The sequence below is a fragment of the Giardia intestinalis genome, chromosome 4, assembly GCF_000002435.2.
Source record: "Giardia intestinalis strain WB C6 chromosome 4, whole genome shotgun sequence".
Lineage (NCBI taxonomy): Eukaryota > Fornicata > Diplomonadida > Hexamitidae > Giardia > Giardia duodenalis.
In genome coordinates, this window is record NC_051859.1 from 2,074,830 (window position 1) to 2,100,700 (window position 25,871).

Sequence of the window (25,871 nt, forward strand, 5' to 3'; positions counted from 1 at the left end):
AAAAGCAAGAGCTCTACTTCACCGCAAATGAGTGCGGTACGGGAGGAATAACTGCTACACGAGGCTTTACTGTTGCCAAGTGCTTGTAGACAACTTCAAAAGCGGTAAAATTGAGGGGTACAGCCACGTCGCGATCATACAATGTTACTCCCGTCGCAGTTGTATTTGCATAGTCTTGCATCATCTTGTAAACATCTACATAGCTTAACGCATCCGGCAATTTTATGGCTTCAAGGATTTGCACTAGTTCTTCGCGCTTGTGCACCTCAAGAGTAGCACTTGATGCATTAGGCCCGGTGCTGGAGCATGGAGTGCCACCGAGCACCGCTTCTACGGTGGCAGAGATAGCCCCTATAAAGGCCTGCTCCTCTAAGCCGCTTGTATGCCTAGAGGACTGCATGTAAGAGTTGGAAGTTTGCATTTTTTTGATGATTGCTGCTGGTGTCCGGCTGGCGCTCAAACACACGATCACGTGTCACAGAGCTCCAGTGACGAGCATGATCTACGACGAGAGTGGCTCAGTGCTCTTCTCTGGCTCTGCTGATGGAACCGTCTCGGTGCACGCAGTGGATGCAAATCCTAATCAGGAGCCGAAGTTCCTGCACCGCCTCCACCGAAACCAGGCAAAGGGTATCAATGCCCTGGCATGGTCGGCTAATAGAGTTTTGGCAGCTGGCGACGATTGCGCTGTTCTATGGGACATAAACGTCCAAAAGCCGATGCTCACGCTTACTGACCATACGCTTCCTGTCACCGACTGTGACATCTACGAAAACTTTGCGCTAACATCATCTGCTGACCAGACCATCAGCCTTGTGGACATGCGCCAAGGGAAGCCCATTTCGACCATGCGAGCCCACACCGGCGCTGTTCTTTCGTGTCGTTTACTCACAAAACTGGAGATCTTAGGTCAGGGAGGCGTTGCGGCCCTTAGCGGTGGTGTAGATGGAATGCTCAAACTTTGGAACGCTGTTCAGGGTAATACACTAGTAACAATCAAGCCGGCCAAACCAATCTCTAGCATAAAAGTTTCGCCCAACGAAAAATATGCTTTGTGCATGCACGTAGGAGCGGGCGTCGTGCTCCATACTCTTCCCACTGACACACAAGGTCTCGAGCTGCGCAAGGTGAAAGAGTACTCTGTTCATGACAGTACGGACTATCTCTTGCCAGCAAACTACATGTGGCTGAAGGACAACAAAACACAGATGGTCGTTTGCGGAAGCAGCAAAAATCAAATTGTGATCTATGATATTAAGAGATCGGATCGGATGCTAATAGAGCCGATTCCTTTATCGAGCCCGCCCCTTGCAATTGCCTCCTCGTCCAACAGCCAGCTTCTTGGGGTCGGGTGCATGGACGCTAGGATCCAGCTATTTGATATAATCACGGAATGGCCCAGTGCTTAGCTTGGCATTGTGGTTCCTTTATGTGAGGGGTGCACTCTTGGAGCTATTTGGACGCCTTGAGATACCCGGCTTTCAAGTAGAGTGGGACAGTAAATGACCCAGAGAGTAAAACACCCCGCTCTGGGCAAAGTCTAGGGTAGGATGGTCGACTAGGGTTCCACTTAGTGATAGCATTCCTGCGCTGCACAGGGGCGCGTCTAACTAAATTTACTCATCGTTATCGTCGTTGTCATCTTCGTCTTGGGATGTCTTGGCAGCAAAACGGCTTCCCCCCGCGGCAGGTGGGTTCGGCTTTCCTGCAGTCTCCTTTGTTATGTCCTTGTTGAAGTAAGCACTAGGCTGGGTCTCTCCTCTACCTTGCTTCAAGATGAACTCTGCAGAGTCATAGAACCTTCCCTTGGACTGGGCAATCCTGCGCAGCGCAGCCGCTCTATTGAAGGGCACCCCGGCCTTCTTGGCCTCTGCCTCCTTCTTGTCCATCTCGCGCTGCAGCTCGTCAAGGTCCTCCTGACTCGGTCTATCAGTCATCGTTTTTTACTAGAGAAATTACAGGCTAAAGAGAGCAGAAAAGGCCGAGGGTACATGCTGTGTCCATTTACTCAACAGAGAGGCTCACTTCTTCTGGGAGGAGTTGCGAGGAAAGCGCTTTGGTGGGGTGCGTATCTTGCGGTCCTCGCGGGAGCGGACTCGAACGATATGATTGTGGATGGAGCACGACACACAGTACTGGACCTTGTTGTAGAGCTTGGGGATGGCGAACCCCTGAATCACGCACGCGTTGAGGACATCGTCTGCAATAGTATTGTCCACTATATTGCGAATGGTGAATCTCTTAATTACTTTGTCCTTGGGAACGCAGCGGTGGCAGTTCTGACAGCGAACGATGTTCGTGTGTCCGCAGTTATATTTTGAGCGTCCGTTGTTGCGTCTTTTAACAGGCATGTCGCGAGTCCAAAAAAGAAAATGCAAGAAGTGGAATTAAAATTATTACGGGCGTTGTTTTTGCTTGCAGAGTGACGCCGAGACAACGCGGAGAAAACGTAGCATCAGAGAAAGGTGGTCGCTGATGATCTTCCAGTCACGGTCCAGTCATGGTACTGACCACAGATAAAGTGCTGCGCTGCACTTGTTACGACACTAAACTGTGTGGCTCAGGCGGTTCAAAATCAAACGGTTCAAAATATAATTATCCTCTTTACTACCCGTTGCTACATGCAGCAAGCTCAACAGAAGCCATTCATCCCAACCATCCCTGCTTATCAGGCGCTGAAGCTGGATGAAGATCTTATAAACAAGTGCAATTATTCTATAGAGCAGCTGATGGAGATTGCTGGCACAGCCGTTGCTCAGGCGACTACTCATTATATAGAGTCAACCTCATCGGTGTCTAAGGCTGGGGTGCTGGTCGTCTGTGGCCCAGGGAACAACGGAGGAGACGGCCTGGTGGCTGCTAGGCATCTCTCCTCTGGGTCCATGAGCAGTGCCACCGTCCGCGTATGGCTGCCTAAAGAACCAAGTTCCTCCGTGAACAAGCGGATGCTGTCTATTGCCAAGCATGCAGGAGTTGTTTTCATTAAAGACACCAATGAGGAGGCGTTGCACGCAATCTTGGAATTTATCAACTCGTGTGAAAGTTTTTACTTAGTAGATGCCATATTCGGCTTTTCTTTCCACGGAGGACCCATCAAGCCCCCGTACGACACAGTGATAAACACACTTCTGCAGATGCAGACGTCAATGGCCATCGGCCCCAAGACAAGGATCGTCTCTGTTGATGTTCCATCTGGCTGGTCCGTGGATGCACAGGAATGGGGGCTGAATACTGACAAGGAACTAATACCAGACGGCCTGCTTCGTCCTGACGCACTTATATCCCTTACGGTGCCAAAGAACTGTTCGCTGTGGCTACCTCCCGGTACAGCCCACTACCTGGGAGGCAACTTCCTGACTCCATTGCTTGCCATGGAGTATGACGTGCAAGAGATCCAACACTATTGGAGCGGGGTGTCGTCTCTCTTTGTAGTCCTGTCCTGATCGTTATTGGTTTCATCGTCTTTGTGCTCATACATTTGTACTGCGTGGACATCCGGCCTGGTGACGACAACGATAGAGAGGAATGCAACGGCTATCAGGACCGCTGTTAGAGTATCAGATAGGAAGTGGGCTCCTGCTGACATGCGTGCTATGATCATCAGAATAATTCCTGAGATCCCCCACACGGCAACAACCGTCAACAAGAGCCCCATGACTATAGATAAGATGGTGAGTCCCAGCAGTCTTGGCGCCCAGTATGCTCTTATGAGTTCAAACAGTTGAATAATGTAGGCAACGGAGGGGAGGATGCAATATGCAGCGGCAGCTGTGTGCCCGGAAGGTGTAGAGCTCAGGGAGTGACTGCACTGGCTCCTTCCCAGATAAGGTGTAAATATAGCTTTGAATTCATACTTGCACGTCTCCAGGAGGATGCCAAACTCGTGAGTGTTGCGTGGCCGAGGCCTGCGAAGCAGTACTTTTAGGGCTATAACGACGGTTTGAACCGTTATGACATAGAAGCAGAAAGATAGAGGAAAGTAGAGGTAGACACTTTTGTCCCGGGACCGCACAATGAAAAAGAGAATCCCGTAACAAAGCAATATGACGCTCAGAGGAAACAAAATGTATATTAGAGGATACGTGTTGATGAATGATATTAATCCAACATTGTAAGGATTGGAGACGTAGATGCCTTCACTATTTATTGCTGATGAGAATGCAGATGCCAACACCTGGTCCAAATTTGCCACACTCTCTCTAAACACATAAATAAAGATCAGCGTACTGAAGGACGCAACGCTTAAGACTATAGATCCCAGACCCGCGGTAGGTGAAGTCATACCGATCGGAACGTAATGAAGATACTGAATGCACGCCCTCACTACTAGTCTTTGCATGTATAGTAGTGTAGGACAAGATTTAAATTTGATAACATCACCTAGAGATGCAGGAGATGGAGAAGTGCATATATGTAGCTATCTGGGGGTTTACTGAGGCCAAAGAGAGCTTTATTAGCCATTTTGATAAAACCGCAGCACCCCTCATACTAAGGGATGACCTCGACTTTGTCTATCTGCCCCTTGAAAATAAGGACTACTCGATGATGCTCTTCAATCTGCCGATGCGTGCTACGATCAAGGACACAGCTATTCAATACGTTATACATATCGCCCATGCACACCTGCTCATCGAGCCCAGCCTGGAAATAGCCAAAGTTATACAAGCCTGCATGCCCCACTGCGACGGTTCTGGGCTTATTTACACATGGCATCGGCTGGACGCCGAGGCCTTGGGGCTTGAGCTGGTTACGGAGCCCAAGACGACCGAGGAGGCCGTCCAGCTCATGCACCTGATAGCCTCTAGAACCATAGAAAAGAATTTATTGCTTCCTCCAATCATAGAAGCGAAGCTTCCGGAGCCAATCAACAGAGACGTAGTCCCCGTGGATGAAATTCTAAAGGATAAAGACACGAAGCAACAGTGCAAGAAATGACCAACACTCGGCTCTGTAGGCACATCTGATATTACGTAGTACAGTAAATATGTCTGTTACTTCTTCGGATCCTTCTTGCCAGAGGGGGTTGTAGTGGTGGTGGTAAGCTCTGCGATCATCCGAGCCCTGGCCTTCTCAAGCTGAGTATTTGTAGCTGTCTCAATGACTCTAGCCAGGCGTTCTACGTCTACTTCTTCTTTCTGCGTTTCGCTCTCATCGTCATTAGCGCCGTCTTTCTCATCTGTATATGCCTCCTGTATTTGGTGGCGAATCTCTTCTGCTACTACTTCATCCTCGGTCTTTGGCGGAGGTGGTTGATAGAGTGTTGCCTCAGTGAGGCTCAGAGGAATGCTGTTGAATGGTAAAAGAATACGCTTAGGAAGTACCGGTTCAGGAACTGCTTCAACAACCAGCTGGCCTTTCTTGCCAGTGGCTCCCCCCTGCCGGTCTCCCCCAGCGGATGAGCGCGGCTTTGCAGTACTAGAAAGTGCCTTGGAGTCTGCTGCGTGTGAAGTCTCCGTTGTCGTTTCTGCGACAGCACCATCTGCTTCGTTCTCCGAATAGCCCAACTGGAGCAGCGACTGGATCTCTATCAAGTCCAGTGTTTTCTTGGTCTTTATTTCGAGCACAGGAACTGGGCAGAATAGATAGCGCCACAGCTTATAGTTATTTGTATATGAGAAATCGATGAACTCGGCCGTCGCCTTGATGACATCCATCTCAAAAAATGCTGTGTAGAATGGGGGGCACTCTAGTGAATACCCGACCAATCTTTTCTTCGCAAACTCTCGCAAATCCTCGTAGGATATAAAGGTTTTTGATATATTGAGCTCATGGAGGTCAACAAGAAGCGTTACCAGCGCGCAGGCGGCATCAGAGCTAGCCAGGTGAGTGCGGGAAAAGTCAAATGTGTTTAGAAGTAGCTCTTTTACAGCTGCATACTGCGTATCACCAGGTGCCGTGCGGAAGAAGTCGTAAATAAAGAGTTCTAGCTTCTCTTCATCTCCAGCGATTTCCTGGTATTCATGGGTTGTTATGTGCAGTGGGGACCGATTGGACATGCGCACGATCACCTGGTCTTGAAATTTTATTTGTTGGGCTCTCTTGTCGCCTGTCTAACTCACTCGACCCGCTCACAATGCTGTCCCGTCACATGACCTTAATGGGAAGTATGGTAATTTACATTCTTTTACTTGTGATCAGCAAGTTTTCAAGCAGAGACTTGAGGGCATGATCATCACAATCGCGGTCTATCATCCGCAATAGTGACGCCTGAGATTTGAGGGCTGTGGTTACCGGGTCAAACTTCGCCAGTTCCAGAAGGACTTTAGCGTATATCATCTTGTCCGAGAGCTGGTCGCAACTAGACATGCAGTCAACAAGGCTAATGACGCCTTCTCCTGAAACAAACTCCGTAGCTAACTCTTCATGGGCTAGAATAATCTTGGCAGACGCTACGGCCGCGCAGGTCTTGATGTCGTCTAGAACGCGAGCGTTCATAAGAGTCTTGCAGATGCAGCCAATGCACTTACTGAGGCTAAATGCATCATCAACTGTCTTGGCAATATGCATCATTGCAAAGAGAGACTTAGTAACTATAGCTGTCCTCCGCGTCTTAATAAGCTCTATTAGGCTGTCTAAGCATGTTTTGTATTGTTCAGAAGCCGTGGGTCGCGCCTTTATTAAATAACCAACAAATTCGCAGGACTTCACAATAAGCTCTTCTGATGACTCAAAGGAAAGAAACTGAATGATGGTGCTGGCAGAAATAGTGTTGCTTACTAGCTCGGCGTACTCTTGTGAGACTTGCACAGCTCTAAGAAGTAGAATTAGAATTTCAAGGATACACGAGTGAGGATTGTTCCGCTGACTTATGTTCTTCTGAGAAAATATTGCAGACAAAAGGTTCATTGAAACGCCTCCACTGAAGATAAATTGGTTAATCCACGGTATCACTATCGAGTCTTGGGGGTGCATTGCGAAGAAGACCATCGTCACAAGCGCATAATACAGTGTGTGGAAGCTCCTAAGGTAATACAATGAGTCTATAACGTGCTTGATGAAGTTGAACTCCAGCAACACAGATGAGACGTACTCTGTCATGTAATAGCGATCTGGATCATAGACAAGACGGGCCGTGTCTGTGTGCTTGTCCTTTTTAGTTGTGTTAGTAGTCCTTTTGAGTTCCTCCATCCTGTCTCCAATCTTCTCTGTACTGGGACGGCATGACAAATAGACGATTTGGTATATGGCTAACAATGCGTATCGCATCAGAGTCTCTGCAGCTCTTTGCCCTCCTCCAAACTGATACGGACAGAGTATGATGTTGTCGAGTGATTGTGGAGAGATCGCTGCACACAAGGTCCTCACAACTTCTGGCAAGGGGTAGGACATGTACTGATTGAACTCATCGATGGAGCTTATAGCCGTCCACCCAGCCGAGTTATAGTTGACGTCGCCTGGAGGGTCAGTAAGACCAGATACGCGTTTGTTGGCCAATAAAGAAAGCGTGTTCCGTACTGAGATAATGTACTTGATGAGGCCCTGTGGGGATGCAAGAAACCGCCAGTGCCAATTAGCGTTGGATATTTCCTGATTTCGGCCCTCAAGCCCTCCTAAGTCATACCTCCGGGTATCTAACCCAAGGCAATCCGCCATGCAATCGCTGCAGTTGTTGATTAAACTGCACATAAGAATCCCATTGTAATGCGTCGATCCAGGCCCTAAGTAAGTAGATATGATTGGGTATCCTGTCTCAGACTTCTGTTCATATAGAACTGCTGGTTTTGTTGAGTAGCTTCCTAACTTGAGCGGTGTCTTACCGCGTGCGGTACTACGACTAGTAGTAACCTCCGGAAGATCATGTTCATTAGCATTGGGTGTATGGGCTCCATAGCTCGGCGGACGACTTGTCAGCTTCAATGATTGACTAGGAGTCAAGATGGGAGTCTTCATTTCTGCTGGTCGTGCAGATAACAACGGTGTTCCCAAAGAGACGGTAGAGGAGACGCTGGTGGCAGTCGATTCTTCCTCGCCCAAAATTGCACCGTGGTGGGGCGCAGCATATGCGGCACAAAAGGCAGCTTCTATAGAGTTGTATAGAGAGAGGTTCAAATAAACTGATAGCTTCACAAAGAGAGGCAAGACGTCGATGTGTTCCTGCGCTAATATATTAATGTAGTTAAGTGCGCTGTCCAAGAACCCCACGTAGTTATGACATGGCATTAGAAACGCCCGAAAGCTCGGCTCCACAAGCACATAATCCAGGCTAGCAAATATGGCACGCGAGATACCAATGCAATCTGCTATTACTCCTTCCCTAGATTCCGAGGCAAGAACGGAATAAACTGTTGAATTGTGCGGCTGTTTTATTGAGATGTCCTTGCAATGCTTGAGGATTGGGGTAATAGCATCAATGCACGCATAGAATACTGGAACGGGGACTTCCAACTCTAAATAGTTATTAATAGAAGGAACTTCTATTGCTGTTCCAGTGGATAAATAATAGTACGAGCGGCGTAATTGCCTGACGTTAAAGTCTATGTGAACATCGGTTAGTTTGGGGTAGTTGTATCTATCGAATCCTCCATCAAAGTCCGAGTGTCCATAGTCGATGATTCCGCCTGCCTTAATTAACTCCCTCATGATGCGCTCAACGCGGAGAGCGCCATGAGACAAGATATTAAAGTCTTGAGGATTGGAGCTAATAACGGCGTCGTCTTGAGCTTTTGTGTATACATCATCAACACGGCTGTAACTACTTCCGTTCATAATCAGTCGCGCTTCTGCCAGCGATTCCTCAACGCTACCTGCGAAGACACTCACGCGTCTTACTAGCGACAACAGAACCAAGTCTTTAATGGTGGACATGCTATCTGGCTTATAGAGCTTGACGAGGTATTCACTGTCCCTCTGCAAACAGTTCATGTTATACTCAAAATTGGAAGTTAGAAGCAAGCCAAATAGGCTCAAGCGAAGATCGTCCTCCTCACCGTGGGCTTGGAGCCAAAGACACGATATTGCCAACATCGTAATAACGCTAAGCTTTGTTTCGTCTTTATTCTCCGTGATAACGTCCGAGATCGGAAACGTTATCTGACTGAGGTTCCGAGCGTAATCTTCACTGCAAAACGCACAGTTATAGAGGGTCAAAAGGGCATTGACCCGCACATCTTCTTTATCTAAATAGTCCAGTTGCGCATTTTTATCAATAAGGATTTTATCTGTTCCACCTTCACCCTGCTTCACATTCACATAGGCGCAAACCGGAAGGCCCTGATATAAATAGTCCGATGGGGGTATGGTGCCATCCGTTGATGTAGCAAAGATAACGTGGATGTCGATATATTTCTGGACAACTACGTTTGAAATCTGGTACATCTGCACATCATTCTCTGTGGTCAGTACCAGAAGACCGTTCAAGAAGGCCTCCTCCACGACCATTCGGATGCACTCAGAAAGGATCATATAGGTTGAAACGAGATTGGCATTGGTCTGGTAGAGAGAAAACGTAGAAAAGGGATCGCTAGAGATCTGGATGGAGAATGGGTTTCCTGGAAGGCTCATACCATCAAAGATATAGCACACCTGAGGAATTGTGATGATAAAATGACCCCTTCTAGGAAGGTCTGCCTGGATGAGGAGCTTCACTAAAGTCTTAATATCGTTATCCCTTATGTCGTTCAGGTTGATATCATCTCCGTTAGGTATACCGGACTGCTGGAACCGTCGCTTTAAGTATAGAGCATGGTGGGCCAGGGGAGACGGGTCCTTGCGGGAATATGTGTACAGCGGGAACAAGTATTGAAAGGACGGCGCAAAGATATGCTTTAAGAACCGGAAGGAGTTCAGTTTGAGAGACTGTATTTCCGCCAAGACAGTCCTTACAAAGCTAGTAAAAATAGAGTCCACCGTCTCTGCATCGGTCTGTAGCTTGTTTTGCATTTCAATCACGGAACCGCGATGAAATTTCTTGGATAGCTGCGTTTCTACAAACTCTTTTTCTGCTACAATCCGGCGGAACTCTTCCCGAGACGAATTCAGTTGCCTAAACACTTCTTTCTCATCACTCTGTATGTACGCAAAGGGAAGGAAGCAGTAGCACATAGCTAGTTGCTTCTTAAAGGTGTTAAGGTACTCTATCAAAAAAGTGTTCTCAGAGTTCAGCAAGATAGACATCTCGGTCTTGCTCCGCCCACTCACCATGTTATTAAGCTCCACAGCTGTCGAGCCGTGGTATGTCTCCACAGTGATTCCGGCCATGTTCGACCCTTTCGAGACCTCCAGATTAAAACAGTACGGCTCTCTGTAATAGGCATACAGAGCAGATAGTTTTCCTGTAGAAAGCATTTTTGCAGGCATCCTGACTGTAAACATGTTAATAATAGCCTGATGGTTCTGCAAAAGTGTTTGGCGCAAATGAAGAAGAATGAGCGCGAATTCTACGGTTGGGTAAATAGCAGAGACGGGCGTCAATGTATGTGGATTTATAGACTGATTCATTCCAGCCATGCTGGTCGCTGCTAGACTCACTGTCATACTTCCGGCACGGAGCATATCAAAATTGGATCTGAGACCATGCGCATAACCGTCACCACTGGCTCCCTTGCCTTCGCGCGGGGTGGAGGGGTTGATCTTGGTTTGGCCAGACAGCACATCTCCTACGGCTGTTTTCCCAATTGTCTGACCGAGAGAGGGCATGGTATACTTGAGGACGCCTGACGATGACGAATCTGCCGAAAGAATAGGGAGGTTGAGGTTTTTTATTATTGTCGCTATAGCTGCTTGCATAGCGTTGTTGGGGTCTGTTTGAGAAACCGCATCTGCTGCTTGAAAGAGAGTTTGTAAACAGGTGGTTGTGTAATTGTTATATATTGTGATGTAGCCTTCATCCAGCTTGATGCCATTTTTGAAATTGATGAGCCGCTTGAAGATAACGTAGAGACGAGTGAGCAATATGGGATAGTCACGGGAGCAGCGTCCGGAAATAAGATCAACGAATCGATTAATATACGCCTTAAAGTTTTCGCTGAGAAAAATCCCAACATAGCTATACTCATCTTCCCCAAATAAATCTGTGCTAATCACTGTGGCCTTCTCAGAACTAGTAAACTTTTTAAAATACTCCGGCAAAAACCTGAATTTGTTGTAGTCACGTGTATCTATCTGACCGAAGAGGCTGTTTCTAATATTAACATCGTAGCGCACATCTATTGTCCTGAGCTTGAACCCGTCGTTCCCAGACCCCTTCTTCACTTCGTCGCCACCCGAGCCCATATCAGCATCGGCATAGTCATCTGTGAGTAGGTGTTCTAAACCTATCATGCGATTTCCCGAAGGGAGATAGAGAACATACTCCTGCATTAAGAACTGAACACTTGATTGAGCAGTGGTCCCCATGCAAAAAGAGACATTGATACAGTAAAGAAGGCACTTGATTATAAACGACTCAGTTGACGTCTCAATAACACCAATGCTTTTGGAGATGATTGTGTTGAAGGACTCAAATAGCTTTTCAATCGTGCTTGTGGCAGATAAAGTGTTGATGGCTGCAGCCACTATGTGTGCCCTCCTGGTAAGCACAGGCTTGTCCTCCGCCTTAGAGGGGAAGACAACATCCTCTGCCTTAATGTACATGTCGTAAGGGAAGGACACTATTTGACCAAAGCTTATCGGAACATTCCACGTGAACATACAGCCGAAGCATACAGCAGAAACCCGCAAAAGAAGAACGATTGAAATGACATCTGTTTGTGCAAGATTTGTCTTGGAGATACAGCGCAGAGCTGACTGTATCAGTTGGAGGAAAGTGCTGGAGGATCTTACAATAAGGAATGCCATGAAATCTGCCACACGGTAGAATGCCTCTTCCTTATCTCCGGGGTGCGAATGAATGTAGGCCAGTATGCGGTAATAGTCTTTTTCAAGATTCCGTGAGTCGGCGTTGTGAATGTGCGAGGAAACAACCTCTGACGTGAAGATGGCCTCTGCCTGATTAGAATTGATGGATAAAAGGGCCATTAAGGCTATCACAATGGGTGGAAGGTCATGAGCAGAATTAATCGCCTCGTTGATCGCATCGATGAGCCTATTGTCATAGAAATTATCCGCATACTCTTCTGTGAGGGCACCCTGTTCGACAACCTCAACCACAGCCTCTGTGTTAACCGTAAGAAGGATGGATTGAAGAGCACTTTGCTGTTTCATTGTCCGGAGCAAAGCGAGCCAATCTTTAAACTTGTAAGCGTCATTAACATGCTTAGCCAATCGTATAGCAGAGCCCTCGTTGAGAAACGGATGATCTAGCATCTGCTTGGAGGCCCAGCGCTTATCGGGGTTACGCTGGAGCATGCACTCGCAAAAGCTCTTGAAAAGAGGCTCTCGCGCAAAGATAGGATACTTGTCATACGGCACCTTGTTGGAGTCGTCCTGGAGGATGCTCATGAGAGTAAGAAAGTCAGTAGCAGTGAACGGGGTCCTGCCCGTGGCCAACTCAAAAATCATCACGCCAAATGCCCACATATCAGAGATTGTATTATACTTCTTTCCTTTGGCAATTTCGGGGGCTAAGTAGAGAGGAGTCCCCTTGATAGACTGGAGAGCAAGGGTCTGCTGTGACATCTGGCGCGCAAATCCGAAGTCACAAAGCTTACAGACACCCTGAGATATCAAAACGTTCTGTGACTTGATGTCTCTGTGTGCAATCCGGCGGGAATGGAGGTATGTTAAAACATTAAGCAGCTGAAAGCACACCTTTTGAATAGTCTCAATATTAAGCGGCCCGTCGCTGGCAAAGATACTGTGAAGGTCGGACTGAGCCAACTCGGTGACGATGACAACGCTGCCATCCTCTTCAAAGGATTCAAAAAACCGAATTGTATTGGGGTGATTGATTTCCTTCAGTAAGGATATCTCTGAGTTGAGCGCTGCAAGTTCGGAGGATGACTTGCCATAGGTTGATATCTGCTTAACGGCTACAAACTGCCCTGTCTGCTTGAGGCGACACTTGTATACAACGCCAAATGAGCCCTTCCCTATCTGGGCAATCTGTTCGTAGCGATGCATAGAGGTGAAGGAGGCTGGCCTGCCCCGTCTTTGCCCAATTAATTTCCATTTATTTTTCCTGCCCTCTATGAATTTGAAGTACTTTATCCTGCCGGAAACGACGACAGTGGCTATGCACACATCTACTTTTGTCACACTCCATGGAGTGCATCACTGGACAGTAGCTTGCGAGGACTCCAGAGATATTCTTCCCCTAGCATTTAATTTTATCACCAGCTGGTTGCGAACTAACCCCCAAGATACGCTCATTTTAGCTAGTAGCATGCCGGTGGAATACATATGCAGGACGCCGTCTTTTCTTTTTTTCCAAGACAGCGATATATTTGCAGAGCTACGTACCCGGTTCTCCATCTTCTACCTGGACAGCTACGAGTCATTTGTCTCCAAATTCTCTAAACAGTGGAAGCGCCCCATCCAGTGTCTTGTTCTATACGATCCTGTCCGTTTGACTCATGAGTATCTTGCCTCCCACCAAAAAATACTCCTGGGGACCATTCTTGCTGTGTCTGCAAGCAAAGTTCTTTTTTCCACAGCATTTGGCGGGCCAGAACTTCTCTATATGCGCCCCAATGCGGTGTTGCTCAGGCGAAGGCTCAAGCCACACGGAGTCAGCATTCTACAGATACATCACACAACAGAAACGGATTTATATGACAATAAGGGTGCACTACTAGTGATGTCTCCGCGCGGACTACTTACGTGTCACGCTATTGTATTGCAACTGGACCAATATTTGGCAATTTTGAAGTTCAAGCGATAGATTTAGTCCATTCTCAATAGAAAGATTCTTTTAGACAGTCTTGATAATCAGGTTTATTCTTCCATAGCTTAGTCTTGGTGTGAGATATTATCTGTATATCCACTATGACCCGTCTGTTGTTAGCTCTCACGATTATCCGAACCTCCTCAGGTGTTAGAGTCCCGACCTCGTTCTTCTGAATGGCCTTGCATATATCATCAAAGACGACAGGCGCGCGTCCCACCGCCTTGTACACAAGGGCAGACAGCTTGGAGAGTTCGTCATCGCTGAACCGGCCGGCCAAGGACGAGGAGACGGCGTCGCTGGCCCGGGAAAGCTCCTTTGGGAAATAGTATCGCGCCTGCTTTTCCTGTACCGAGACTATCAGCTGCCGTGTTTCGAGCTTCTTCAGTGAGTCGGCGACGTTTCCTGCGGTGTAGCCCCGCCTCTGCAGGACGTCCTTCACCTCAGAGGCCGTGATTCCACGTGTCCGGGCCTTCAGCGAATGCATGCATACGACGACGTAGACATTCCGGAGATCCGTTTCCTGTAGTCCTGCATAGTTCTTCTTCATGGTTTCTGAAAGCTTCACGTCGGGGGGCATTGGTTTTTTAGAACAGGTAGTGGAGAGGCACAAGCGTGGGCCCTGGACGGTAGCGTGACGACCAGTACTGACACAAAGGCCTTCCAGAAGTTGTGTGGCATTCGGGAGCCATAGGCTGTGCAGGGCGTTGATCTGGTGTCTTGAATGATTGCGCACGCCAGGCTTCTTCAATTAGAATGGTTACTAACATTACAGCTTTCTGCTAGTCGTCCTTTGCAATCCTTCCGTGACGGCCTTCATCTGACGCTCTATACAGCTACTCACTGCGGTGATCTCGCAAACCACGTGAAACATATCTGTGCTGCAGTAGAGCCCACCTAGACTACTCCAGACCAGAATCGCCTTGCCTTGTCCTCAGCTCCAGCGACCATAGGCTTTCCCTAGAAGGCCGACGCATCCTTCCCTACTATCGTGCAGCTGAGGATCACATCGGGATACAGCTCTTGTTCTAAGGAAGAGCCGAGCTGCACTTGTCCTGTATACTTGCGCAGCACAGAGAACTCTACAAGTCGTGATGCTGGGTCCCCTACTTTTCTTTTGTTTTGTCCGAGAGTGATTCCATGCACTGGTATGATCATACGGTAGTGGAACTAGTGCATCAAATGATTGTCATGAGCACTTAGTTCGCGAGTGCACTTCGAGCGTTGCCCGTAGGATATTATGATAGTTGATGCATTTACTAACTAAGTCACATCTAAATCTACGCCTTTCCTCTGCAGATGAACCACCAGCAGAGGAACCCAACAAGACCCCCCACGATAACGATGACTGCGACAGAAATGCCTGCGATGGCGCCTGTGCTAAGACCGCTCTTGTTGACGTTTCCACCGGTACTGTCGCCATCTTTCATGAGGTAGCAGAGAACGGGGCCAGTATTGCTAGGTGGAGGGGCGCAGTTTAAGCAGCCCTTGACGCCAGTGATCCCGTTGCTATCATTTTCGCAGGATGTGCAGGCGCCTTCTAATGCAATCTTGTAGTATCCTGTGGCGCACGTCGTGCAGGTGTTTGCAGCATTGGCGGCTGAGCATGTCTTGCAAGTAGGATCGCACGAGGGGCAGGTTCCAGCACCATCCGGACCAAGACTATTGGTGCATGTCTGGCACTTTCCTTTGTTATCAGTTAGTGCACATACCTGCTTCCCAGGCTGTCTCGTTATTTCATAGCACCCGCCTCCCTGGACGAAGTATCCGGCGGCGCAGACCGTGCAGGCACCGTCAGCGGCAGTGGTGCAGAACTGAGTCCTGGCCGCATTGCTTGTGCAGACGCCATTGAGCGGCACGTTGTTCCCCTTGCACTTCGAGCAGTACTTGGTACCTCCAATTGTTAGGCCGCATGTCTCGCACTCCGGGCCCTCCACGCATTGCTCCACGCACTGGCCGCCCTCATTAAGCTTGCTCTCGTCGGCGTACCTCAGCATCTTCCCGGCGGGACAGGCCGTGCACCTGGAAGCGCCGGCCCCGCTGCACTCCGCACAGGAGGGGTCGCAGGGCGCGCACGTTTGCCCGGATAGATACGTTCCGGCAGGGCAGTCGGTGAGACATGCCTTCTTCGTCGGGGTCAGATGCTTGCCTGGTTCACACGCGTCGCAAGTCTGCTTGTCCTGGGAGCACGTCTGGCAGTTCACGATCGGGCACTCGGCCGGCGCTGAGTTGCACTCCGTGTTACCCTCGTTGGGCACGAATCCCTGCTTGCACGCCACGCAAGTCTGCTTGTCCTGGGAGCACGTCTGGCAGTTCACGATCAGGCACTCGGCCGGCGCTGAGTTGCACTCCGTGTTACCCTCGTTGGGCACGAATCCCTGCTTGCACGCCACGCAAGTCTGCTTGTCCTGGGAGCACGTCTGGCAGTTCACGATCGGGCACTCGGCCGGCGCTGAGTTGCACTCCGTGTTACCCTCGTTGGGCACGAATCCCTGCTTGCACGCCACGCAAGTCTGCTTGTCCTGGGAGCACGTCTGGCAGTTCACGATCGGGCACTCGGCCGGCGCTGAGTTGCACTCCGTGTTACCCTCGTTGGGCACGAATCCCTGCTTGCACGCCACGCAAGTCTGCTTGTCCTGGGAGCACGTCTGGCAGTTCACGATCAGGCACTCGGCCGGCGCTGAGTTGCACTCCGTGTTACCCTCGTTGGGCACGAATCCCTGCTTGCACGCCACGCAAGTCTGCTTGTCCTGGGAGCACGTCTGGCAGTTCACGATCGGGCACTCGGCCGGCGCTGAGTTGCACTCCGTGTTACCCTCGTTGGGCACGAATCCCTGCTTGCACGCCACGCAAGTCTGCTTGTCCTGGGAGCACGTCTGGCAGTTCACGATCAGGCACTCGGCCGGCGCTGAGTTGCACTCCGTGTTACCCTCGTTGGGCACGAATCCCTGCTTGCACGCCACGCAAGTCTGCTTGTCCTGGGAGCACGTCTGGCAGTTCACGATCGGGCACTCGGCCGGCGCTGAGTTGCACTCCGTGTTACCCTCGTTGGGCACGAATCCCTGCTTGCACGCCACGCAAGTCTGCTTGTCCTGGGAGCACGTCTGGCAGTTCACGATCGGGCACTCGGCCGGCGCTGAGTTGCACTCCGTGTTACCCTCGTTGGGCACGAATCCCTGCTTGCACGCCACGCAAGTCTGCTTGTCCTGGGAGCACGTCTGGCAGTTCACGATCGGGCACTCGGCCGGCGCTGAGTTGCACTCCGTGTTACCCTCGTTGGGCACGAATCCCTGCTTGCACGCCACGCAAGTCTGCTTGTCCTGGGAGCACGTCTGGCAGTTCACGATCGGGCACTCGGCCGGCGCTGAGTTGCACTCCGTGTTACCCTCGTTGGGCACGAATCCCTGCTTGCACGCCACGCAAGTCTGCTTGTCCTGGGAGCACGTCTGGCAGTTCACGATCGGGCACTCGGCCGGCGCTGAGTTGCACTCCGTGTTACCCTCGTTGGGCACGAATCCCTGCTTGCACGCCACGCAAGTCTGCTTGTCCTGGGAGCACGTCTGGCAGTTCACGATCGGGCACTCGGCCGGCGCTGAGTTGCACTCCGTGTTACCCTCGTTGGGCACGAATCCCTGCTTGCACGCCACGCAAGTCTGCTTGTCCTGGGAGCACGTCTGGCAGTTCACGATCGGGCACTCGGCCGGCGCTGAGTTGCACTCCGTGTTACCCTCGTTGGGCACGAATCCCTGCTTGCACGCCACGCAAGTCTGCTTGTCCTGGGAGCACGTCTGGCAGTTCACGATCGGGCAGTCGGTTGATACTGATGTACGGTGAGCTTGTGTCACTGTAAAAACTAGGAGAAATCCTACCAACATTAGCCGGGTTAGTATGCCACTGCTCTTCCGTCAGGCTGGTGTGTTGCCGCGAGCAGTGAGAGACAGCCGCTCTTGCTCTCTTGATCGGTTGGACTGGAGAAGGACGAGATAGGAGCACACCCACCGGAGGCCAGTTGATAGCGCAGTTCCCCCTGGCTTCAGTAGGAACAGGACCAGTGAGGGACAGACTCAGATCGCACCTCTCTTGTGGAATGATTGGTCGGGGTGCACTCTTGTACATTGCTGTGGAGTATTCGTTGGCTTCCTCTGCAGGGGCAGGGCGTCCCGGTAGTAAATGCGTCACATTACATCTGCTCGCTCCATGGCCTCTGCGGCGCTATTCTATAAAGCTGCTGATTAGAGATCTCTAAGCGAATGCTCTCACTGGTCACAAGAGGGCAGAAGATAGACCCCCATAACTTTCGCTTCTCATCTGACCACCACGAGCCTGTTGCTTTCCATCCACGCCTCTCTTCCCCCGGACCGGCCTCGTGCTCCTTCGTCCAGCGCACCATAGTGGAGTACACAGCCTCCTGTGCTGCCTGGCCGCAGGGTCCGCTGACGTGTGGGCCTACTCGCCCCAGACCCCATTGCAGAGCCAAAGGCTTCAGCGGAGAGACGTGCTCAGGTGCACCGCCAGACAGTGTCTCGGCGCCCCGTGACCACCTGGATCCATCCCCGGAGGTAACAGATGCAGCTCCGCCTTATGAGGGGGAGAGCGCCGGCGGCTGACTCCGCGACTGCAGTGCTCCACGTAGGGACAGCCGGGCCATCCTCTGGCTCTCTGGACGGCAAGCGTGTGCCGAGAAGGAGGCGTCGGTGGACCGTGGCCCTCCACAGACTGGGTAGGTGGCCAGTGCCGGGGCTCGTCAACCATGGTGAGCTAGCTGATCGGGTGTCTCCCTACCGCATGGCTGGGACGTACAGAATAGCTCTGGACAGAACGCCAGACGCGAAGGAGCCGTCTCGCACAGGGCAGCCCCACGCTGCGGCCTATTTTCATTTAATCCCGCCTCGCTTGCCCGCGCCCCGGATGGCTCTTTCGTTCCAGTTCACCCTGTCGCAGACCCCCGAGGCCCTCACGGCCTGCGTGCGGGTCCCGGCGGGCGTGCCACCCCGGTCGCTCGAGGTGACGGTCACCGACCTGTGCATCACGATCTCTGCGCCGGAGCGCTACGTCTCCAACATAGACCTCTACGACGCCGTCCAGCTGGAGAACGCGCGCTGCAAGTTCAGCGGCGGATGCCTCGTGGTCCACCTCCTGAAGAAGACCCCGGGCACGTGGGCTGCGCTGGAGTTCGACGGGAGCCCCGAGGAGGCCGCGAGGCGCCGCGAGGAGTCCTATGCGCGGTATGATGCATACGTCCGGGAGCAGGCCAGGAGGGAGGCAGAGGCCGCGGCGGCCGAGAAGCGCAGGCAGGTCGACGCGGACATCGAGGCCCGCCAGCGGCAGGCCGGCGAGGAGCGGAGGATGCGCGAGCAGCAGGTCTCGGCTCTGCGGCGGCAGGTGGAGGAGGCCCCGGACGAGGCGCCGAGGCCCCCCGCCGACCCCGAGGCCCGGATGCCTGCGGTGCGCACGGAGAGCACGGTGGTCATCGAGGCGTCCTTCACGAGGCGCACGGTCGCCGTCCCCGCGCGCGACGGGCGGGACATCTACGCAGACGGGCAGCTGGGGCCGGTCGCAGGGGCTGCCCAGCATCCGCCCCCCGGCGAGGCCGACGTGAAGGCCGGCGAGCACCGGCGCCGCCTTACCCCGTACGAGCTCCTCGACCAGGCGAAGAGGCTCGCCACGCGGGGCGTCGGGGCAGACCTCCCGGCCGCCATGGAGCTCGCGGGCCAGGCGAGGGAGCAGCTTCCCCTGAGCATGGACGCCGTCGTCCTCTACGCCTCCCTCTCCCTGCGCGAGGGGCGCTACGAGCAGGCCCTCGAGGCGACGGACGCGGGCCTCACGGTTCTGGGCGGAAGGCACCCGCTGCAGCAGAGCAGGGAGCCCCCGGTCTACAGCAGGGAGCTCCGGAGCGCCGTCCACGCGCTGAGGGGGGCAGCCCTGGCGCAGGCGAAGCGGGTGCGCGAGGCCCTGGCCCACACCGAGGCTGCGCTCGAGCTCACCCCCGACAACGAGGGGCTCGCCCACGACGCCCGCCTGCTCCGGGAGATCGTCGCCCAGGTGCTCGCGTAGCCGCCCGTCTGTAAACTAGCCGGCCTTAAAAATCGCGGCCATGGACGGCGCCCCGCACCTGGTCTTCCACGCGCCCGTCGGAGAGGCGGACGCGACGACGGCCTTCGCCAAGCAGCTGGCAAACGCGTTCCCGGGCCGGCTCTCTGTCGACGTGACCTCCTCCCTCTCGAGGCCGCTTCCCGAGCGCGCCCTGCTTGTCGTCTCTGCGGGGCTGGAGACCCTCAGCCAGGCAGACGTCCAGGCGATCAAGGGCCACAGGCGCTCCGGCGGCCCCGTGCTCGTCATGGTCGCCGACGCGGCCCGGACCCGCTTTTCCGAGCACGCCGAGAAGATGCTCAACGAGCTGGGGATCTCGGGCATCAGGGCAGACCCCGTGATATCCTCCGTCCACACCCCCGGCCTGTACCACCCGACGCACCTGCTCCTCACCGCCTCGTCCTTCGTCTGCTCCTCGCTGCTCACCAAGCTGGAGAAGGCGCGCCCCGCGGCGGAGGCCCGCGACGTCTCCGTCGTCTACCCCTGCGGGACGTCGTTCGCAGTCAACCCGAGCCTGGCGGCCGTCGTGCTCTCGTCGGGCGACAGCGCGTTCCCGCCGAACCAGCCCGTCGCGGCCGCCCTGCGCGAGGACGGCGCCGCGAGGCTCGGCCGGTGCGTGGTGCTCGGCACGTCGCGGATGTTCGCCGACGGCTTCCTCGCGAGGTTCGACAACCGCGCCCTCTTCGAGCTGATCCTCCAGTACCTCCTGCGCCACCCGGACGCGCCCGCCCTCGCCTCTGCCGCAAACGTGAACGAGTCCCTCCTGGGAGGGGCCGAGGAGTCCGTTTACATCCCAGACACGCAGACGGTCGCGCTGAACATGCGCGCCTGCCTGCACGCCCCCGACGCGCTTCCAGACGACTTCACAGACCTCCTGGACACCGTCCCGTCGGCGAACCCGAGCATCCTGCCGCAGGTCTCGGCCCTGTACGAGAAGATGGGATTCAGCAGGTCAGAGCCCACGCTGAAGCTGGTGAACCCCAGCTTTGAAAAGCCCACGCCGCCCCTCATCCCGGCGGTCCACTTCCCCGTCCTCCCCGACCCGCCCGGGGCGCCCCTGCTGGAGCTGTTCGACCTGGACACAGAGCTGGCCAGCGAGCAGACGCGCCTGAACAAGCTCGCGTCCAAGTGCACAAACAGCGACGTCGAGTTCTTCCTCCGGCAGGCCGGGGACCTCCTGAACATAGGCGGCTCGCCGAAGGAGATCCTGTACCACGTGCTTGTCTCCACGGTCAACTTCAAGAAGGGCATGGCCGGCAAGTGAATGGTGCCCGCGGGCTCAGTAGTAGTAGACGGCATACAGGTTGGCGATGCAGATGATGTCGTCGTTCTGGTACACGTGGCGGAGCTCCGCGTCGGCGTCGGCGTCGAAGTAGCACTTGTTCTCGCTCCGGATGCCTTGGCCCTTCTGGCCGATGATGGTCACGGAGACGCAGATCTTGAACCTGCTGTCCGAGATGAGCCGCACCTTGGCCCGGATCTCGTCTGCGAGCTCCTTGGACACCTTGGCGCAGTCCTCGGAGTCGTACTGCCGCCCGCGCAGCCGCCTCTCCACGATCTGCTTCATCTCCTCGTGGGCCTTCTGCCGGTCGAACCTTTTGGTCGGCGCCGAGGGACGCACAAGCTCTATAATGCCTAATCATATCAGCCTCTGAGGTGAGTAGTGGTGTATAAGTCTGAGCTCAGCTTCTGAATAACAGCCCCAGCCCTGCCTTTCTGTGTTGCACACAGATCTGAACATCAAGCCAGGACAAGTGAGCAGGCACACACGGAGGGGCGTTCCACACTGCAAGATAAAAGCAGTCATTCTCTTGCTGCATCTATTAGTAAGCCAATCGATAAGTAACCAGTCTGCATGTTCTCCGAAGTAGTGATGTTGTAAGAGATTGTCTGAATAACACTTAAGTGCTTATTCAGTCGTCTTGGATTGCCTTCAGAGTTAGACTCGTAGTCTGCAAGGATGATTACACTTATGTTTAATAGGACAGGAGTCTCAAGGACACATGTGTCTGGACTTGTGGAATCACAATCACTACACCCAATCACTCAAGATTGGGACAATCCTTTATTAAACAAAAATGACGAGGAACGCTGCGTTGTGTAATGAGGTAAGCGCCTTCGTTACTGTTGATGATTTGCTAAGCTGCATGGGCACCGAACTGGGAAAGGGCATACATGGTTCCGTGTTTGCAATTAAAGGTCACGACAATTTGGTATTCAAGGAGGTTCAATATAGCACACCCAATGAGCCAGTGGTCAAGCAGATTGAGGACAGCGACAAGCTTGTGCAGGCTATAAAGCATGATAACATTGTAACATGGCGCAAAGTCATCAAAGATGATAAGTGCATTTGCATTGTCATGGATCGTTATGACTGCTCACTGGATGTTTTCTTGAGGGAGCGCCGTCATAAAGGTGTGCCAATGGACGAAGACATGGTTCTTGATTTTTCCAGGCAAATTTGTTCTGCCTTTGCATACATTCACAACTTGAACAAAGAGCTACCTAATGGGCTGCCTATTTTGTCAGTTGTTCATGGAGATGTTAAGCCGGCTAATATCTTGGTAGCTGATCAGGGGAAAAAGTTTTCCATTGCAGACTTCGCATTTGGCGATAGAAATATGGCAAGTTCCGTGGCCTACTATGAAGCTCCCGAGGTGCGCAGTGGGGGAGCCCCCACATCTGCATCAGACATGTGGAGCATTGGTGTTATTCTTTATGAGCTTGCTGTGGGAAATATAACTATCATAAGAACCATCGACTTCACCAAATGCAATAGAGATTTCCAGCTTAACCTCAATGCAGTTACCTATCCATCTATCAGGGCCATCATTAGTCGCCTCCTTGTCTTAAATCCTTCAAGCCGCATAACGGCGAAAGAGCTCTGTGATGTGCTGGCTTCAAAAGATGTTGCTACCACACTTAGTATTAGACACCTAGGCGACTCAACTGGACTGCACGACAAGATGCTGAAGACTTTGATGGAAAGAGTCGCGTCTCTTGAGAACATCGTTGCCAAACAAGCAAGCCAGATTGAAAGTCTTCAAAAGAAGAACGAGGAATTAAGGAATGCTGGTCCTAATTCAAGCGACACTGTAGCAAATCTTGCCTTTGTCAACCTCATGACTGCAGTCCAGAGTAACAATATCGAAACTGTCAGAATGATCTTGAGCAGTGGAGTTAGCATGGGAAAACAGGACAATAAAGGAATGACTGCGCTGATGTATGCGGCAGAGGCGGACAGATTTCAGATCGTCGAGCTTCTTTTAGAGCACGAAAAGTGCATCCGTGATAAAAATGGATGGACTGCCCTTATGCGTGCTGCGCAGAAGAATAGCGTCAATTCGGTGAGACTCCTTATCAAGGTAGAAGCTGGAATGCAGAGCAATAACGGAAGGACAGCCCTTATGGAGGCGGTAGCCAAGAAGAGTCTAAATTCCGCAGTAGAACTGATAGAGTGTGAACACGGATATCAAGATCGCAGCGGATGTACGGCTCTAATGTATGCTGCAGAGAAAGGGCTCACTGAGATAGTCACCAGATTGTTGGATTATGAAAAGAGGAGGCGGAGTAACCGCCCTCATGAAAGCTGCTGCAAAGAACCGTGTCGATGTAGTGAATGCCTTGGCTGCATGTGAGGCTGGTCTGAAAAATAAAAAGGGTGAGACAGCATTGGAAATAGCGCGAGATCGAGGGTACTCAGAAGTAGAGGAGATCCTCATGGACTTCCTAGGCGAGACTGTGTGAACATCTCCTTTCTTTGCCAGGTTTTCTAGAAGGTAGCCCCCCACGTCTCCCTCCTGTGAAGCTGGGGCCGGCGCTCTGGGCAACTTAAAAATGTTTTCCGCCAGACCCGCGCTCCACAGGCAGGAGGACGGCCCTAGATACTGCGGGGTCACCACGCTGAATCCCTGCAGGTGCTGCGAGTGTCCCAACTGGGAGAGGCACGGGTGCCACTGCCCCCCGAACAACAACGTCACCCAGGACGACGTCAACCAGTACCTCGCCTTTGAGCGCCGCCGCATGGCCCGCCGCGCCCTCGACCCCGAGTGGCAGGCCATCGACCCCATCGAGAACGGCCGTCCGTGCATCGACCCGGGCTGCCCGCCGCGCAGCTTCTCCCAGTGCAGCCCCAGGCCTGGCTCCCGTGCCTTCGGGGAGGGCGCACTGGGATGCTGCGGCGAGGTCTTCGATCCAGACCACCCCTGTTGCGAGGCCTGTGCAGAGGCGCACAAGATTCCTACTCACGGCAAAGCGACTTCATTTCAGGACCATTCCTACAAATTAAACTATCCCTACAAGACACTATCGACCGTTCAGAAACAACAGAATCCGTATGGAGCGTCTAAGTCTGCAAGATATAGCATTAGTTCAGATGCATCCCCCTCTGAGGTGTACAAAAGTGCGTGCTCAGCACGCAAGTCTTATGTATTCAAAGTCCCCCGCAAGGATGATACCTATGGTCGATTTGTATGCATGAGTGGAAGGCCTCTTATATATTGCACTAACAAGTATGTTCCGTCTCTAGATGCCCATATTCAATGCCTTCCGCCCCAATTCCAAGGGCACCTACGGACATCTGGACACTATATGTGCTATATAGACCCTGCTGCAGGATCCAGATACGGTTTATCAGACCAAGGACAGACCCCGGAGATAAGGTCTGCAACCGCTTATCAAACTAAAGTACAAAACATGCAAAAGGACAATGACAGACGCCTGGCTGTCCTCAATGACCTAGAGGTTCGCCTTCGTGAAGGTGGAGTTGATTTTCAGGATACACGTCTACCAAACAAGGAGAAGACTCTTGAGATGCTTATGAGCCCTTCAGACATGCTAAATGTTGATAAACTAGGATCAAATAAGATCTACTTGCAACAGGAAAAGGACAAAGCTCTAGCCAGCTCCTGCACCAGACAGCGTGCAGGAATTGGTATAGGTGATGGTAGACATAATTGTCAGATCTATTCTCGCCTTGGTAAGTAAACAGACCTGGCCTATGGCTGACTACATAGGCTAAAATTAAAATGGCTCGAGTAGTGTCCTATGTGTATGTTTCTCCTTCCATCTAACACCCAGCATTGATAATAGCTCATACTCCATTAACGGGGACTTCTCTCCCACCGTCTTGGCCCAAGAGTCGGAAGCATGCCAATTTCTATTTGCACAAGATAACCATAGTAATAGCGAGTCTCTTGCATCTGTTGTTGGAATGGGGCGCAAAGCACGCCTTATCTGCCCGCTTACGAACGACCCTGAACACATTCGTGAAAGTGTTCTAAAGCTGCAGTCTGACAGCCTGTACCCGATTGAACCATCAGCCTTTTTGACAGCTATCCAGATAGCTCTCCTTTCTCTTCGTCACAGGCCAACCCAAACGATGGCGTCATCGATAGTAGCATTCGTTTACAGCCCCTTAGAATTAAGTGTGGATAAGGAGGACATGACCAATTTGGGCAGGGAGCTAAGCAGTGAAGCCATTGACATTACGCTCTATGTCTTTGGAGAGCATGCTCAGGCGAATGCACAGCTTTTACAGTACCTCGTGGATGCTTCGGCTGCAGGGAGCAATAGGATAAATGCGACCGTAACCCATATTAATGGGAATTCCCTGTATGACTTTGTCAATTCCTATGTCCAGACCCTCATGCTTGGAAACATGGCTACGGGCTACATCAATTACGACGACGATGAAGATGACATTGAGCTCCAGTTGGCTTTGCAGCTGAGTAGACAAGAGGCGGAGGAAGCTGCGCGTCGCAACCAGCAAGGTAGTGCAGAGCATGAGGATGCTGTAGATGCAGAGGCATCTGCCCCACCCTCTACTGACACTTCTTCTGCACCAACCACTTTCAAGGGAACAGATGCGCAGCCCTCAATTTTTGGTATAGAACGTGAAGATAGGCTTGGTCCGACGCAGGATGAGAATTCCATAAACTCAGACGATTTGGCAAAAGATCTGGACGCCATGGACGACTCTGACCCAAAGTAAAAGTAAACATCCCATACTGTTTCTGCC

General features: G+C 52.1%; 18 protein-coding genes across 18 annotated transcripts; 9 read left to right on the forward strand and 9 right to left on the reverse strand.

Moving 5' to 3' along the window:
• Positions 1-13: 13 nt before the first annotated feature.
• Positions 14-421, reverse strand: GL50803_0027423 (uncharacterized protein; the record flags this gene model as incomplete). Its single annotated transcript, XM_001705343.1, has 1 exon — positions 14-421. One exon carries the CDS (start codon positions 419-421, stop codon positions 14-16), a length of 408 nt encoding a protein of 135 aa, XP_001705395.1.
• A 7-nt stretch (positions 422-428) lies between these two features.
• On the forward strand, positions 429-1,409 carry GL50803_0013876 (WD-repeat protein 5; the record flags this gene model as incomplete). Its single annotated transcript, XM_001705342.1, has 1 exon — positions 429-1,409. The coding sequence occupies one exon, from the start codon at positions 429-431 to the stop codon at positions 1,407-1,409; it is 981 nt and encodes a 326-aa protein (XP_001705394.1).
• A 207-nt stretch (positions 1,410-1,616) lies between these two features.
• Positions 1,617-1,937, reverse strand: GL50803_005258 (uncharacterized protein; the record flags this gene model as incomplete). Its single annotated transcript, XM_001705341.1, has 1 exon — positions 1,617-1,937. The coding sequence occupies one exon, from the start codon at positions 1,935-1,937 to the stop codon at positions 1,617-1,619; it is 321 nt and encodes a 106-aa protein (XP_001705393.1).
• Positions 1,938-2,021: 84 nt separating this feature from the next.
• GL50803_0017364 (Ribosomal protein S26) lies at positions 2,022-2,351 on the reverse strand (the record flags this gene model as incomplete). The annotated part of the gene is made up of 1 exon (XM_001705339.1): positions 2,022-2,351. The coding sequence occupies one exon, from the start codon at positions 2,349-2,351 to the stop codon at positions 2,022-2,024; it is 330 nt and encodes a 109-aa protein (XP_001705391.1).
• A 270-nt stretch (positions 2,352-2,621) lies between these two features.
• On the forward strand, positions 2,622-3,443 carry GL50803_0017366 (putative NAD(P)H-hydrate epimerase; the record flags this gene model as incomplete). The annotated part of the gene is made up of 1 exon (XM_001705338.1): positions 2,622-3,443. One exon carries the CDS (start codon positions 2,622-2,624, stop codon positions 3,441-3,443), a length of 822 nt encoding a protein of 273 aa, XP_001705390.1.
• On the reverse strand, positions 3,401-4,339 carry GL50803_0017365 (PAP2 superfamily protein; the record flags this gene model as incomplete). The annotated part of the gene is made up of 1 exon (XM_001705337.1): positions 3,401-4,339. One exon carries the CDS (start codon positions 4,337-4,339, stop codon positions 3,401-3,403), a length of 939 nt encoding a protein of 312 aa, XP_001705389.1.
• Positions 4,340-4,395: 56 nt separating this feature from the next.
• On the forward strand, positions 4,396-4,935 carry GL50803_0017367 (uncharacterized protein; the record flags this gene model as incomplete). Its single annotated transcript, XM_001705335.2, has 1 exon — positions 4,396-4,935. One exon carries the CDS (start codon positions 4,396-4,398, stop codon positions 4,933-4,935), a length of 540 nt encoding a protein of 179 aa, XP_001705387.2.
• Positions 4,936-4,991: 56 nt separating this feature from the next.
• On the reverse strand, positions 4,992-5,996 carry GL50803_0013262 (putative Flagellar C1a complex subunit C1a-32; the record flags this gene model as incomplete). The annotated part of the gene is made up of 1 exon (XM_001705334.1): positions 4,992-5,996. The coding sequence occupies one exon, from the start codon at positions 5,994-5,996 to the stop codon at positions 4,992-4,994; it is 1,005 nt and encodes a 334-aa protein (XP_001705386.1).
• A 118-nt stretch (positions 5,997-6,114) lies between these two features.
• Positions 6,115-12,999, reverse strand: GL50803_0017368 (Kinase, ULK; the record flags this gene model as incomplete). The annotated part of the gene is made up of 1 exon (XM_001705332.1): positions 6,115-12,999. The coding sequence occupies one exon, from the start codon at positions 12,997-12,999 to the stop codon at positions 6,115-6,117; it is 6,885 nt and encodes a 2,294-aa protein (XP_001705384.1).
• Positions 13,000-13,066: 67 nt separating this feature from the next.
• On the forward strand, positions 13,067-13,759 carry GL50803_0017369 (uncharacterized protein; the record flags this gene model as incomplete). Its single annotated transcript, XM_038045922.1, has 1 exon — positions 13,067-13,759. One exon carries the CDS (start codon positions 13,067-13,069, stop codon positions 13,757-13,759), a length of 693 nt encoding a protein of 230 aa, XP_037902068.1.
• A 13-nt stretch (positions 13,760-13,772) lies between these two features.
• On the reverse strand, positions 13,773-14,342 carry GL50803_0013878 (uncharacterized protein; the record flags this gene model as incomplete). Its single annotated transcript, XM_001705331.1, has 1 exon — positions 13,773-14,342. The coding sequence occupies one exon, from the start codon at positions 14,340-14,342 to the stop codon at positions 13,773-13,775; it is 570 nt and encodes a 189-aa protein (XP_001705383.1).
• A 700-nt stretch (positions 14,343-15,042) lies between these two features.
• On the reverse strand, positions 15,043-17,637 carry GL50803_00114162 (VSP; the record flags this gene model as incomplete). The annotated part of the gene is made up of 1 exon (XM_001705329.2): positions 15,043-17,637. One exon carries the CDS (start codon positions 17,635-17,637, stop codon positions 15,043-15,045), a length of 2,595 nt encoding a protein of 864 aa, XP_001705381.2.
• Positions 17,638-18,670: 1,033 nt separating this feature from the next.
• GL50803_00d60815 (uncharacterized protein) lies at positions 18,671-19,816 on the forward strand (the record flags this gene model as incomplete). The annotated part of the gene is made up of 1 exon (XM_038046463.1): positions 18,671-19,816. The coding sequence occupies one exon, from the start codon at positions 18,671-18,673 to the stop codon at positions 19,814-19,816; it is 1,146 nt and encodes a 381-aa protein (XP_037902069.1).
• Positions 19,817-19,856: 40 nt separating this feature from the next.
• Positions 19,857-21,116, forward strand: GL50803_00d40995 (IFT complex B; the record flags this gene model as incomplete). The annotated part of the gene is made up of 1 exon (XM_038046455.1): positions 19,857-21,116. The coding sequence occupies one exon, from the start codon at positions 19,857-19,859 to the stop codon at positions 21,114-21,116; it is 1,260 nt and encodes a 419-aa protein (XP_037902070.1).
• A 15-nt stretch (positions 21,117-21,131) lies between these two features.
• Positions 21,132-21,419, reverse strand: GL50803_0015606 (Tctex-1 family protein; the record flags this gene model as incomplete). The annotated part of the gene is made up of 1 exon (XM_001705651.1): positions 21,132-21,419. One exon carries the CDS (start codon positions 21,417-21,419, stop codon positions 21,132-21,134), a length of 288 nt encoding a protein of 95 aa, XP_001705703.1.
• Positions 21,420-21,930: 511 nt separating this feature from the next.
• GL50803_0012240 (Kinase, NEK) lies at positions 21,931-23,490 on the forward strand (the record flags this gene model as incomplete). Its single annotated transcript, XM_001705648.1, has 1 exon — positions 21,931-23,490. The coding sequence occupies one exon, from the start codon at positions 21,931-21,933 to the stop codon at positions 23,488-23,490; it is 1,560 nt and encodes a 519-aa protein (XP_001705700.1).
• Positions 23,491-23,689: 199 nt separating this feature from the next.
• GL50803_0015605 (uncharacterized protein) lies at positions 23,690-24,838 on the forward strand (the record flags this gene model as incomplete). Its single annotated transcript, XM_001705645.1, has 1 exon — positions 23,690-24,838. The coding sequence occupies one exon, from the start codon at positions 23,690-23,692 to the stop codon at positions 24,836-24,838; it is 1,149 nt and encodes a 382-aa protein (XP_001705697.1).
• A 41-nt stretch (positions 24,839-24,879) lies between these two features.
• On the forward strand, positions 24,880-25,844 carry GL50803_0015604 (putative 26S proteasome regulatory subunit Rpn10; the record flags this gene model as incomplete). The annotated part of the gene is made up of 2 exons (XM_001705643.2): positions 24,880-24,902; positions 24,932-25,844. The coding sequence occupies 2 exons, from the start codon at positions 24,880-24,882 to the stop codon at positions 25,842-25,844; spliced, it is 936 nt and encodes a 311-aa protein (XP_001705695.2).
• Positions 25,845-25,871: the final 27 nt, after the last annotated feature.